The sequence below is a fragment of the Telopea speciosissima genome, chromosome 9 (genome assembly GCF_018873765.1).
Source record: "Telopea speciosissima isolate NSW1024214 ecotype Mountain lineage chromosome 9, Tspe_v1, whole genome shotgun sequence".
NCBI lineage: Eukaryota > Viridiplantae > Streptophyta > Magnoliopsida > Proteales > Proteaceae > Telopea > Telopea speciosissima.
Window position 1 is genome coordinate 46,576,515 of NC_057924.1, and position 13,153 is coordinate 46,589,667.

Sequence of the window (13,153 nt, forward strand, 5' to 3'; positions counted from 1 at the left end):
GCCCACATAGGGTGCATAAGCTTAATTATGCAGTCAAGCTTCTCTCAGTCTGCATTATCCTTCAAACAGGCAATGAGGCTGCGACCTGACGAGATGATACAAGGTAGGAGTACTATATCAAACCTCCATCTAGCCAACATAGTACATCACTCTCAAAAGTCTCGAAATACCCCAAACGATCCATTTACACCAGATCTAACACTCTCAACCCCTCATGATGAGCCGTGTTAATCCTTGGTATGTAATGTACTCATGACTGCGTTGATCACAAATACGACACGTCACCCGGGCAATGAGTCACATAACAAAGGTGTAACATCCGATGGTTTTCCCTGAGCCCCTCATGTCAATTCAAATATCCCCAACAGTTTTCCCAATCGCTTCCTGCTGGACCGCATCATTCATGATTCTAAGGAGAACGTCAAAGTAACATCATTTAATGTCTTTTCATGATATTGTCTCAGGTAATAAGGGTACTGTGGGATTAATATAATCCACGTGGCTCACATAGTGACGAAGCAGGGATCCATTCGGTCACTCTCACAATCAGTCGTCATGAGCACATGCAGTATGATATGCATGCTATGGCGTAACTCTCACTAGGGTGGGCATATCACTCGCAATAAATAAACGTCATATAGATCTTGTCTAACCGCTACTCTAAGCGCCTAACCTGAGTCTCTAGCGCAGTCACTCTCATGGTTTCTGCCTAGAACCTCACATCTGGCTTCTAACAGGCTACTTGGAAGTGTGGTGTCTTCCAAGTTGGACCAAGTAAAGGTCTCATCTTAGCTCTAACTAAGGTGCCATAGAACACACATGCTCATGGGCTCATCTCGCTCGCTATACCCCAGCGCCAAGGCGAATCACCCGTGTGAGTGGGTCGATTCCATGCTTGGTGACATCTTTACAAACAATGAATGTATACGCACAAGATTCTTCAAACAAATGTATGCTCATTAATAAATGTAAGAGAAATACAGATAAATGTCCATCACAAACAAAGTGTTCCCAAAGAAAATACGTATTAAATCCGCATGAGTCCCAAGTTCCTAACGTGAACTAGGTAAACATCTCTGGCAATAGGGTTAGTCAATGGATCGGCCAACATATTGCCAGTGGAGATATGCTACAGAACAACTTCACCTCGCTCTAGCATGTCTCGAATCTAGTGATACCGTATGTCAATGTGCTTGGCTCTTCCATGGAAATTGGGGTCCTTCGCAAATGCAAGCGCTGTCGTGCTGTTACAGTGTATAAGCATAGCGTCATCTGAGTGAGCAGAAACACTAAGTCTCAGCAAGAACCTCCTGAGCCAAATGACCTCCTGTACAGTTGTCGAACATGCAACGTACTCCGACTCCATCGTGGATAGGGCGATGCAGGTCTGTTTCTTGCTACTCCAAGTGACAGTCCCGCCTCCCAGGACAAACGCATACCCCGAAGTGGGCTTGCGTTCGTCTCTATCACTAGCCCAATCAGCATCACTATAGCCTCTCAGTCTCAAGTCTGAACCATTGAAGGTGAGCGAGAGGTCTGTAGTGCCACATAGGTATCAAAGTATTCTCTTTATTGCCTGCCAATGAAGTGGCCCAGGGTTACTCTGGTAACGGCTCACCATGCCAACGACAAAGCAAATATCTAGACGCGTGCACATCATCGTATACATCAGACTACCTACTGCCGTTGCATAGGGTATTTTGGACAAAAAATTTGATATCATATTAAATTTGACATCATATTACACATACATACATTAATAAAGTAAAGAAAAAATTAGACAAAAAAAAAAAAAAAAAAACTACACATACATGACACCCCCCCCCCCCAAAGAATCATGTTATTCTATTTTATGTACTTATGCCTATATGCAAATACTTGAGAGCTAGAGATTGGGCTATAATAAACTGACCCTAGGCCTTAATCCAAACTGCTCTGGCTCAACCTCTAGATGACATTCTGCAACCTTAATCTAACTCTAACCAGCCAAAATCGGGCCAGGCCTGATAGGTCGTAATGGTCCAAATTGCACCCCTTATTATTATTTTTTCTTTTTGGGATAGAGTGCTTATATATATTGATTTATAGGAGGAGGGGGAATGTCCTAGGGAGGAGGTAAGGTACCTGATGAGCATGGGCATGAAGCGCACCACGGCTCACCAACTGAGCTAGGGAGTTGTTAGTATTGCACCCCTTACTTTAAGTTGGGACTCTCATAAAAGGGTGCCCAGCCGCCGAGCACCAAAAATTCAGCTCCAAACCAGTTCCAAGTTGGGCAGAGGACATTTTTGTTATTAGGAATAAGTTTAAGACCGTTTTCATAGTCACTATAATTTTAGAAATGGACGGCTGATATTGGGTCTCATGTGCCTTCTCTTATTTATATATAATACTTTACGCAAAACCCTAGCGCGAGCTCCATATATACTTTTAGGGTATATCGTCAAGGTTGAAGCCTCTGCAACGCAAAGCCGTAGCGACTGCGAGATCTCTGATCCACCATGGGTAAGCTTAATACCTCCATTTTTTTCTATGCGTTTCTTCATTCAAGATGGAGAAGCTTATAGTGCGTTTGTTTATTTGTTTATAGCATCTATTATACGCTTTCGTGTGCTAGGGTATTGAATTTTCTTTTTTTGATTCATGAGTGAAAACAAACCCTCTGTAATACTAACATGGAATCATTTCGGTGCATGATTTAGAATCCTTATCCTGAACTGTGGGTTGCAACCAGTGTTTGCAGGTGTGTACTATTAGAAATTTCAGGTTGAAATTATTTCTATTAAGTTTTTGTTAAAACCCAAAGAAACAATTTGTTGAAGCCCCGAGTACTTCTTGCTGGATCATCTTATTCTACTAAAATGAATTTAATCATCTTAAGGTTCTTCTGTATATTTGCAAGTTTAGTCTTTTCTTGGCTCAGTCATACAAATTCTTTGTTTTGAATGATTCGGAATCTTACGCATTGTCAGTAGGCTGGTTACACGAGGTCACTCATTATACATCGAGAATCTTTTGGGTCAGAGAAGTTCCAAATTGTATTTGAGAAGACTGGTGATAGTGCCATTAAAGTTTTCCGTGAGGATTTTTCTATTCAATATTTTTATAATCAGTTATAAAACCTCTCATTAGATTCCTTTGTGACGGGGAATGAGAGTTCACCTAATGCAAGTGGAAAATGGAAACATAAAAAATTCTCATGAAAATGAAAAAAAGAAAGATTAAAATCTTTCTTTTATTTTTGCAATTTTTTGAATATATGCTTTTTTAATGAATAAATAATGTAGAGTTGGCTTAGTTACTGTCAATGGTTTTTCCAATATGTAAGATGTAATTGGTTTGTCAATAGTTATACTCCACACATCATCCTGTGGATATATGGAATATATGAGAAACCTCAATTGAATTTCAATAATTTATGTTGCAAGGCTGAAAAGAACCATGTCCAGAGCGCATCTTCTCCTTCAACAGTAACTACTTAGTAACCTTAATGCCTTGTTAGGGAATTTTGGTTTCTATTATCAGTTGTAAAAAAATAGAGGGTAGTCCTAGGTGTAATAGTTTGCTTCTTTGTGACCTAGTGGTGGTTGCTGGTTCAAGTTGGGAAACAGCCTCTATGCAAATTGGCGGTAAGGTTGCATACATTATGATCCTCCCCAGACTCCGTAGTGGCAGGAGTCTCGTGCAATGGGTATTCCTTTTATTATCAGTTGTAGAAAATGAACATTGTTAACAGTATAGAGTTACGAAGTTCTATGTATGGATGGATTGGTTAATTATGATTTTTATCCCCCCCCCCCCCGGGCAGCCCACATTTGCTGTGAATATGGCAGTGTGTTTATTCTGCCTCTCACTTTCTCATGTCTAGTTGCAGTTGGCTTTCATATGAGTTCTTATTGTAATCCTTTGGCTCATTTTGTGGTAGTATCTGACATTGGTTCTCCGATTTTCATATTCAAGTTTTGTTCTACTTAGTTGTGAAATATGAATTGTCAATGTTTTGATAGGTGATACTTTTGTTTTTATGGGTGATTTGTTAGGTGCTTATAAGTACGTCTCTGAGCTATGGAGAAAAAAACAAAGCGATGTTATGAGGTTTTTGCAGAGGGTTAGATGCTGGGAGTACCGTCAGCTCCCATCGATTGTCCGTGTCACTCGACCCACGCGCCCTGACAAGGCTCGGCGATTAGGTTTCAAGGCAAAGCAGGTAAATAGTCTCTAATGATGCTCATGGTCTTTCCAAGGGTTCCTTTATTACATGCTTTTACTGTAATATGATTTTTATACTCATTACCCGGGCGTAATTTTGGCTTTGTGAGGGAGTTTTGGTTCTTTCAGCTTGTTGATGCTGTATTGTGCTTCTGGACCAACTTCTAAGCGCCTTTATTTCGTGCATTTGTAATTCATTGTGCGGATACTATACTCTAATTTTTAATTAATATAGTGCATGTAATTACCCCCATCATCTGTTTTAGGATGTGGATTATGGGTATATCATGAGTTGGTCCAACAACTGGGTTCCCCCAACACACAATTCTGAATTAAAATTATGGGAGAGTTGGTTATGCCTATAGCTTTTGGTAAGCTAGCGGCATACACCAATCACAGGGCTGGACACAAGAGGGCAAAGGGGTGTTTTCCAAATGGGGAAGAAGAGAGAGAATGACACATGCTGGGCACCCAGGCGGCGTGCCCAGCCTTTTCTCTATAATTATTTATACATTGGTTTGATTTCTGACATGCTCTATGGTATTTCATGTGACATGCTCTAGTAAAAGTATGACCACATATACCTTTAACATTTAAAAGGTAAAACTCTCTCGTCTCTGTTGCAAATTAGCAATTCAACTTCCAAAACGCATCTTTGTGTGAGATACCAATACTATGAATGATTTTATGCCTTCGACGGTCTTATTATTCCAGTTTAAGTGAAGCATCTCTGTCTTTCCCCACAGCACCTCTTCACCTTCTTGTTTTTCTTGTTCTTCAACACCCTCTCCTTGCAAGTAGATTTTTTACTCTGCTTTTGTTTTCAGAATACATCGTCATTCTACTGTTTGTTTTGACAGTGTTTAATGGTTAAGGTAATCCTTGTTTCAGGGGTATGTTGTATATCGTGTTCGTGTTAGGCGTGGAGGTCGCAAGAGGCCTGTCCCTAAGGGTATTGTGTACGGTAAGCCGACAAACCAGGGTATTACCCAGTTGAAGTTTCAGCGAAACAAGCGGTCAGTCGCAGAGGAGCGTGCTGGCCGCAAATTGGGCGGGTTGAAGGTCCTCAACTCCTACTGGATTAATGAGGTTTGTATAAAGTCATCCAAATCTTTCTCTTATCCAAAGATAATTTCATCTGATGCTTTGTTATTAAATCCAGCATTCGACACGTTAGAAACTTGTAGTTTGTAATAGCTGCTCATTCTTCTTTGTAGGATTCGACTTACAAATATTATGAGGTAATCCTTGTGGATGCTGCTCACAATGCAATTCGCAATGACCCAAGAATCAACTGGATATGCAAGCCGGTCCACAAGCACAGGGAGCTTCGTGGGCTCACTTCTGCTGGAAAGAAGTACAGGGGTCTCAATGGAAAGGGACACTTGCACCACAAGGCACGCCCATCCCGAAGGGCAACCTGGAAGAGGAACAACACCCTCTCCCTCCGTCGCTACCGTTAATTGCAGTGATATTTTACTTAATGCGTTTTGTTTTGTTTTGTTTTTTTCTGGTCCGGGGCTTTCTATTGTAGGTATATTGATACCATTTTGGGAGATGAAAATTTTGCATTTAGAACTGTTGAATATGCACCACTTATTTTGGAGTAATTTGGACCAAGGTACAAACGGATTTCACTTACCTGCATTCCTGATTATTATTTTTTCTTTGCAGAATTGCATTTTTCTTAGTTCTTACAACTAACATCTTATCTCAGTGATGAGTAAACCTACAAATCTTGCATATTATAATTAAATTACCATCTAGTTCTATCTCAGTGATAAGTAAACCTACAAATCTTATCTCAGTGATAAGTAAACCTACCCATGTTCACTTGTTAAGTAGTTAATGGTTTACTGTATTACATCTTGAAACAGAAAATGTAGCATTTGCTGTTGGTTCCTGTGTTCATGTTCTATATTCTTGTTCATGATCTAATGTCATGATGTTTACTGTTATATTGAGTTATTCCTACTGCCTGTGCCTCTGTTGCTGGTGGTCAAGTGGCTCTGCAACGTGAAATAGCATGGTATTATTTCAGCCCTGTTGTTTTGGTGTTGTTTCTAGATCAGGTGCTCAAACATTTTGAGACTTGATGTGATTCAGATGTCTGGAGTAATTCAAATGCTCCTAATATGAGTGAACTTCCCAACTATAAAGATGTGTTGGTTGATTCGGTGGGATCTCAATCAAATATTTTTTTCCACCAAAGGCGTTTTATGAAACTCTTTTACCACTTGATCTGGATTGCCCTACTTCGACACTTGCCATGGTAAGGAAGAAGGGGGTTAGGGGGGGGGGGGGGGGAACAAACACACCACTTGCCATGGTAAAGAAGAAAGGGGGGGGGGGGCGCAAGAACACTTGGAGAGTGCATTACAATGTAGAGTTGTATGCTGCGATTGGGAATGAGCTTCTAAAAGATCTGGATCAGGATCTTCTCCAGGGAGCAGGGATCGCCTAAGGTGCTGCCAGCTGTTGGGCTGTGCTGCACACATCCTTAGGTGTGCGCTGAAATATGTGCGGCACAGTTCAACTGTTGGATGCCTCTTGGTAGCATCCTGGGCGCACCTGGACACGAGCTATGAAAGTTCTGTTAAGATGATGAATTGACATTAAACCCATGAAACAAGTTCTTGCTAATGGTAAAAAAGGGGCTTTGAATGGCCCAACCAAAAGATATTGGTTGGGTAGGTTTGGCTAAGCTCGAGTAATAAAGGCCAGATATGGGAAGGTCACTCTTCTATGAAATTACTTAGGAAAACCAGCAACAAGTTGTATTATAGCAATTTTGTATCGTGATCTGATTCTATGGATATAAGAAAGACATTCAGTATGCACAACTGGGTAGAGTTACGAAACAGCTATGAAGGGGAACCTTTGGAGGATAATAACTTCAGCATTCTTTCATTTAACTGTGCTTCACATGGTTATCAACATGAGTGCCCTTTGGAGTCTCGAGGTGGTAGATTAGACGGGCCATATGGGTCTTGGAGTTGAGTTCTTATCTCCATTATACTCTTGTCTTGTTAATCATATAAGGGGTCCTAGTCCTCGGGGCTTACCATATTTTTATCTAAAAGTTTAAACTAAGAGTATTTCAAATTGTGAGAGCTGTTGGGAACTCGTGCATTGTGTTTGGGTGGATGACTATCCTTTCTGTAAAGCAGCCTTTATCTAAATTTTCAGGAATTATTGTTGGGTACTCTATTGGGTGGGGTTTGATCATGGGATGGGGTTTGATCATGGGATGGACAGTTACTGGGCTATTTCAATTCTTGAGTGGATTGTGGTGGCATTTGTCTTCAGTGTAAAGAAGAAATGGTAGAAACTACAGATGAGTTTAATGTTGCTCATGAACTCATTTTTCAGGAACATGGCTGTTCATGCTGCCAAACTCCTTGTGCATTTTTGGAGGTTACTTTCTAGTCTCACGTTTGTTCTTAGTATTATGAAAGTGTAGCACCAAATGATGTAACTAAGAGAGATGCACTTATCTTTTAGCTGAAATGTTAATAAATTTAGCAAGATGACAGAGTAGGCTGAGGTGTACCAATGGGCACTCTCCTTAAGACCTTATTCGCCCCCTACAGGTGCAACCGGGTGTATGTGTATAGGCCTTCAAGATACAATAGTCTTGTTGGCTTTCGGAAGTAACTGTGCATTCTGTTACTACAAACCTCTTTGAGAACTTCAGAGTAGTACTCATGCCACACAAGTATGTAATGCAATCACAAAAACACTGTAGTGTTTTTTAAGTAAATGGGCAGCCTAAAATAGATGAGAGAGAGAGAGAGAGAGAGAGAGAGAGAGAGGCCAATGTCCATTGAAGGTACCCTATGGAGTAGGTGTGACTCTTGGTTCCTACGGATTGGAGAGTGCTAGGAACATATCTGTATGTACCTATACTCTTAGCTGAACTTGAACAACTAGATGCGGATATGATCTATGAAGAACAGCCAACGGAGATATTGGATAGAAATGAGCATAACCTCCGTAACCGTACGGTCGCATTCGTCAAGGTTTGGTGGGAAAATTGTCCCATAGAGAAAACATTGTGGGAACACGAAGAGGAAATGAGAGAGAAATATCCCCAACTATTTGAACTACAAGGTAAGCCAATTTCGAGGACGAAATTTTTGTAAGGTGGGGAGAAATGTCAAGCCTGCCCCTAACTGACTGGAATTTTGGATGAAGGACAGGGACCTCTGACCAGTCATCCAAACACACTGTGAAGCATCACTCCAGTAGTTGAATTTAATGGAGAACCCCCGAGGATGTTCTCCTAAATACCTGTAAAAAGATGGATTGCAGACCCATGCAGCTGTACTGCCCATAGCATGATGTACTGCATCAACCCCAGGTACTCTCTCTCCTATCCATAAATGTGGGGCCCACACCTGTTCAAATGTGTATCAGACCCTGGATGAGGTGTTGGTGCAAAGCCCAAGCCCTGGGCCAAGCACCTATGCAAGCACAGGGCCTATACAACAATGCTATATTCTCTGGGCGATTGGCCCAAAGGCCCAGAGAATCGCCCAAAGTGGCTGAAATGTGTATTTTGGACTCCAGACATGTGGGGACCACCCATACAGACCATGAACCCCTTCTAGGGGTAGATGAGAATTTTAGGAACCATTACCCACCCCTAGAACCATGTGGACCCCACCTGTGCAGCCAGAATGACCTAGAATTCAGTTAAAAATGCATTATGGGAGAAGGGAGCCCAAGACCAAACAGACCCCGGTGGGGCCTGGTCTATAAATAGAAGGGGGGGTAGTACTCATTTTGTTTTACTGCCCCAACTGAAAAAGAGAGAGAGAGAGAGAAAGAGGGAAAGAGAAGGAAAAGGAAGAAGAAGAGAAGGAAAGGAAGGGAGAAGGAGATGGAGGAAACCCGAGTTGCATCCTACACCCTGTCTCAGCTGCACATCCTCCCTAGGTAATCATCTTCACCTCTATGTGCTGCTGTCCTCAGTGTTTACATCTTAATCCTTGCTCTGTTGATGGTGTATCTGGCTAGTAAAGCCCCAAACACCTTGGGGTTGCCTTGGGATGCATCAGATCTGACATCAGATCTGACATGCAAAGCTATTGCATGTAAGATCTGATCATTATAGACATGTTCATGCTGCTGTTTTACAGCTAAGACTGAAACCAGTCTCTATGCCTGTCTACACAGCCCAGTTGCACCCAGAATAGGCAGTCTGGGCGTGGATCTTTGCATTTAAGCTGATCCTTGCTTAGTTTAGTGTAGGGACAACATCCTACCATGAAAGTATACGTAGAACATGCCTTGCATGCAACCTAAACTGAAGCCTTGAGCTTGAGCACAACCTGGACAGCTGTTCTCTGTGTTGTCAGAACAGCTCCTGGTTTCCAAATGGGTAAACTAAACCTAAAACCCTTGGAACCAATGGATTACACTCCAAATACTCCATGACCATCCTACATGCATCCATGATTGATGCCATGGCAGCCCATGTTGCAGAATCCAAGAAATCAGCCCAAAACTCGTCTCAAACAGGCTCTGGGCGATGCACTGGGCGATTGGCCCAATCACCCAGTGAAACGCCCAGAGATACATTTTGGACTGAATTGATGTCCAGTCTTTGTGGGCCTTCACCAGTGACCTAAGGGCTGTGTGATGAGGTGATAAATGATCAAAATACCCCTCTCCACTAACGTTTGCAGATATTCATACATTGGGTCCCCAAGTGGGCCCCACAGGGCCAGGTAACCATGCCAAGAATGGTTTCAGCTGAACTGCTAACCTGGGTACTGGTTTATATGACTATCTGGACCATGTACTAACTGACCATACTGTTGGGTACCAAGTCAGATTTAATTCCACATCTCTGGATGATGCACCGGGAGATAGACCCGAAAGCCCAGTGCAAGACTCGGAGAAATTCCAAGTAACTTCGGTATAACACAGAGTTAAACCAGTAAGCCTAGACCAACACTAGGATATTAATACAACTGTAAATATTAATTAACACATATTTATGATCCGATAAATTAGGATTTGATCCCGTGCTCGAGGTGCACAACTAGACACCGGCCGAAACAGAACCAACAGCTGAACCAATAGGACCAAAACAAGGTGAGTGAAATTACACTGTGTGTGTAAATGTAATATGACTAATATGTTAAAATGAATCATAATATAAAATTATTATATTGTTTACTTATTTCATCAATTGTCAAATGTTAATAAAGATATGTTTGACTGCTGGATTCTGTAAATGGACATTGAATGCTGTATGTGAATTGCTAGACTAGATGCCGTAGCCGGCTTGGAAATGAGGCCTGTGGTAACCCGTAGAATGGGATGCAGTTGACACCACTCGACTCATACGATGCCATATAGATGCATTGGGCTAGAGTTTCATCACCCGTGCTACGCACCCTTGCCAACAGGGGTTAAGGTGTTGAATGCCTGTGAGAGTGACCATATGAAAGAGAAAAAAAAAAAAAAAAAAAAAAAAAAAAAAGAAATGTATTGCACCGAAAAGGTGATTATGGGCTATAAGCCAGAGAAACAAAAAGTGATAAAAAGGATGAATGCCTCACAAGTTAATCTCAGAGGGCTGATTGGGCTGATCTTGGTGACTGATGCGGGAGCTGATCGGTCCTCTCCGATAACTCAATGGGTGTATCGCGGGAAGGGGTTAAAAGCCCGCACTAGGGATACATGTATTGGGGATTGTAGTAGGACTAACCCGCCTTAGTTGTGATGTTAGGTAGCTAATAAATAAAATAAACTGCACCTCATGTAGGATTCATAATGTTGTGATTGCATGTGCATGCATGGTGATGTTTTCATTCACGGGCTCTGTGGAGCTCACACTCTGTTATATATGTTTTTCTATTAGATGATCCTATAGGTGGATGTTACTGTGGCGGGGAGGCTTATCTCCCGGAGACGAGCTATGGTGGTTATGACTGTATTGGTATGGACCCGGACGGAGGTCAAACCGCTGGTGCGTGTGTTTTCAGTGATAGCTGAGGATGACCCGTGATGGGTGCTGTTGACTCTACTTTGTTCTTGAGGCTCCTTTTGTTTTTACTGGAGTCTCTCTTTTTGTTTTATAGCTTTGTTTTTGGGGCTCGGGTTATCATGCTCTGTTTATATTCTTTTGTATAAAGCTGTATTTGGTAGAGTTAGGAGCTGTTGTTTCTTTGGGAATGAGAAAGAGAATGAACAAATATTGTATTGTAAATATTTCCTTTTTCTTGTTTTACTTCACTTTTAAAATGCTTACTGTAAATATAGCTTTCCGCAGCACTCTGAGTTTTACCTTATGTATTATGGTCAAATGTGTGTGTCTGTGAATGTATTAACTGCTTCTAGATCCTTGGGATTTGACGGATTGCTGCAATGCAATTCGGGTCACCTACCTAATATGCACCTTGTACTCCTTGCCTTATAGGACTGAGACTAAGCCCATAGAACAAAAAATAATTAATATGTGACCAAACCCAAAACTGGCCCAACTATGAACCAAAAAGATAATATGGGCTGGGCCACCCCACCCCACCCCTTACCACGCCACAACCTAGCCCGACTCAGCACACATGTGTGTGAAAAAACATCCTGGACCCCCTGGCATATGGGTGAAGGGGGAGAGTCTCTCCTCTAAGGGGCTTATTTAGAACCATAATATATTTATGGGAGAAAGAACGGCACCCGGTTGTACAACGTACGCTGACCCTGCGCCCATACACATGGGCACATTTTAATGACTATCGCACCCCCTAGAAATATGGAAATGACCATGGGTGCGGTGGTCAATTCATGTGCCCCTGTGTCTGGGTGCAAGGGCGGTGTGCGTTGTGTGACCGGGTTGACGTTCTCTTTCTCTATGTATATATATATTTCTTTATTCTTTCCCTATATATATATATAGGGGAAAGTTTTCATACACGGCTATGTAAGCCGTAAATGTGAGAGAGTCTCTCACAAAGAGTTGGAAAAGTCATAAAACCCCACCCATTAATTAATGCCTTGAAACTCCCACCCTCTTACATACACGTTTACACGACCGTGTATGAAAACTTTTCCCATATATATATATACACACACACACCTTTATTCTTTCTCTTCCACTTCCAATGTGGGACTAAACATTCCATATAAAGAGTGCATTACCCAAAAAACAGAACACAAGAAGACAAAAAGTGCAAGTTCTTTTGGGAGGGAAAACCAAAATTTCAAAAGAAAAGAAATGAAAAAACTTTTGAAACGTTATAAATAACACATTTAATACAACGGAAAGTTAATACTTAAGAGATAGATATCTTAATGGAAGGAGGGGGAGACAACTATAGGCTCAACTGAGACTAGCTATTACATGTTCCTAGCCCCAAATAGTCTAGTCCTTGTCATCATGGGCCCGAAAGAGGTACTCCGTACGGATAAGAACCTCTATTTAGGTATACCGTTGGGGTAAATAGTGATGCACGATATGAGCCCCGAAGTTGCGGCATTGAGAAATTTGAAGGCTTCATGGTCAAAGTATAATAAAACAAACAAGTACTCGCTTATCTATTCCCATATGTCTTCACAACCTTTTTTTTTTTTTATCTCATTCATTTCCTTATTCTGCTCGCCTCACCCAGTAGGAGGGGAACATCTTTCTTTTGAAAGCACTTCTTGGATTATGCAGTTCTAACTATTCGAAATAATCATTATTTCGATAATGCATGTAACTTGTCATATTCGTCAAATTTCAGCTTCAAAGGGAATGGTTACAAAGTGATTTTAAGGAATGTTGTAGACAACAAAATGCATTGAGGTTTGAATTTTATCAGATAATGAACTCCTTGTATTTGATGTAAATAATCCTGTTGTCCCAATCCAAATCTTGTAGTGGTTGATGGAACCTGCCCACCAAGCGATTGAGGGTAGGAGTTTGAATTTTCCTTTAATTAATTCCATT

The 13,153-nt window shown here is 41.4% G+C and overlaps 1 protein-coding gene and 1 pseudogene across 1 annotated transcript; both read left to right on the forward strand.

Moving 5' to 3' along the window:
• Positions 1-2,434: 2,434 nt before the first annotated feature.
• Positions 2,435-5,838, forward strand: LOC122639394 (60S ribosomal protein L15). Its single transcript, XM_043832243.1, has 4 exons — positions 2,435-2,505; positions 4,041-4,207; positions 5,101-5,298; positions 5,427-5,838. The coding sequence occupies exons 1-4, from the start codon at positions 2,502-2,504 to the stop codon at positions 5,670-5,672; spliced, it is 615 nt and encodes a 204-aa protein (XP_043688178.1). The 5' UTR covers positions 2,435-2,501; the 3' UTR covers positions 5,673-5,838.
• A 1,097-nt stretch (positions 5,839-6,935) lies between these two features.
• LOC122638965 lies at positions 6,936-7,537 on the forward strand (annotated as a pseudogene).
• Positions 7,538-13,153: the final 5,616 nt, after the last annotated feature.

Excerpts from the sequence above, each read along its gene's own strand:
- LOC122639394 (XM_043832243.1), top strand. Across the intron at positions 4,208-5,100 it reads TAGGTTTCAAGGCAAAGCAG|GGGTATGTTGTATATCGTGT; the intron begins GTAAATAGTCTC and ends TCCTTGTTTCAG. Across the intron at positions 5,299-5,426 it reads ACTCCTACTGGATTAATGAG|GATTCGACTTACAAATATTA; the intron begins GTTTGTATAAAG and ends TCTTCTTTGTAG.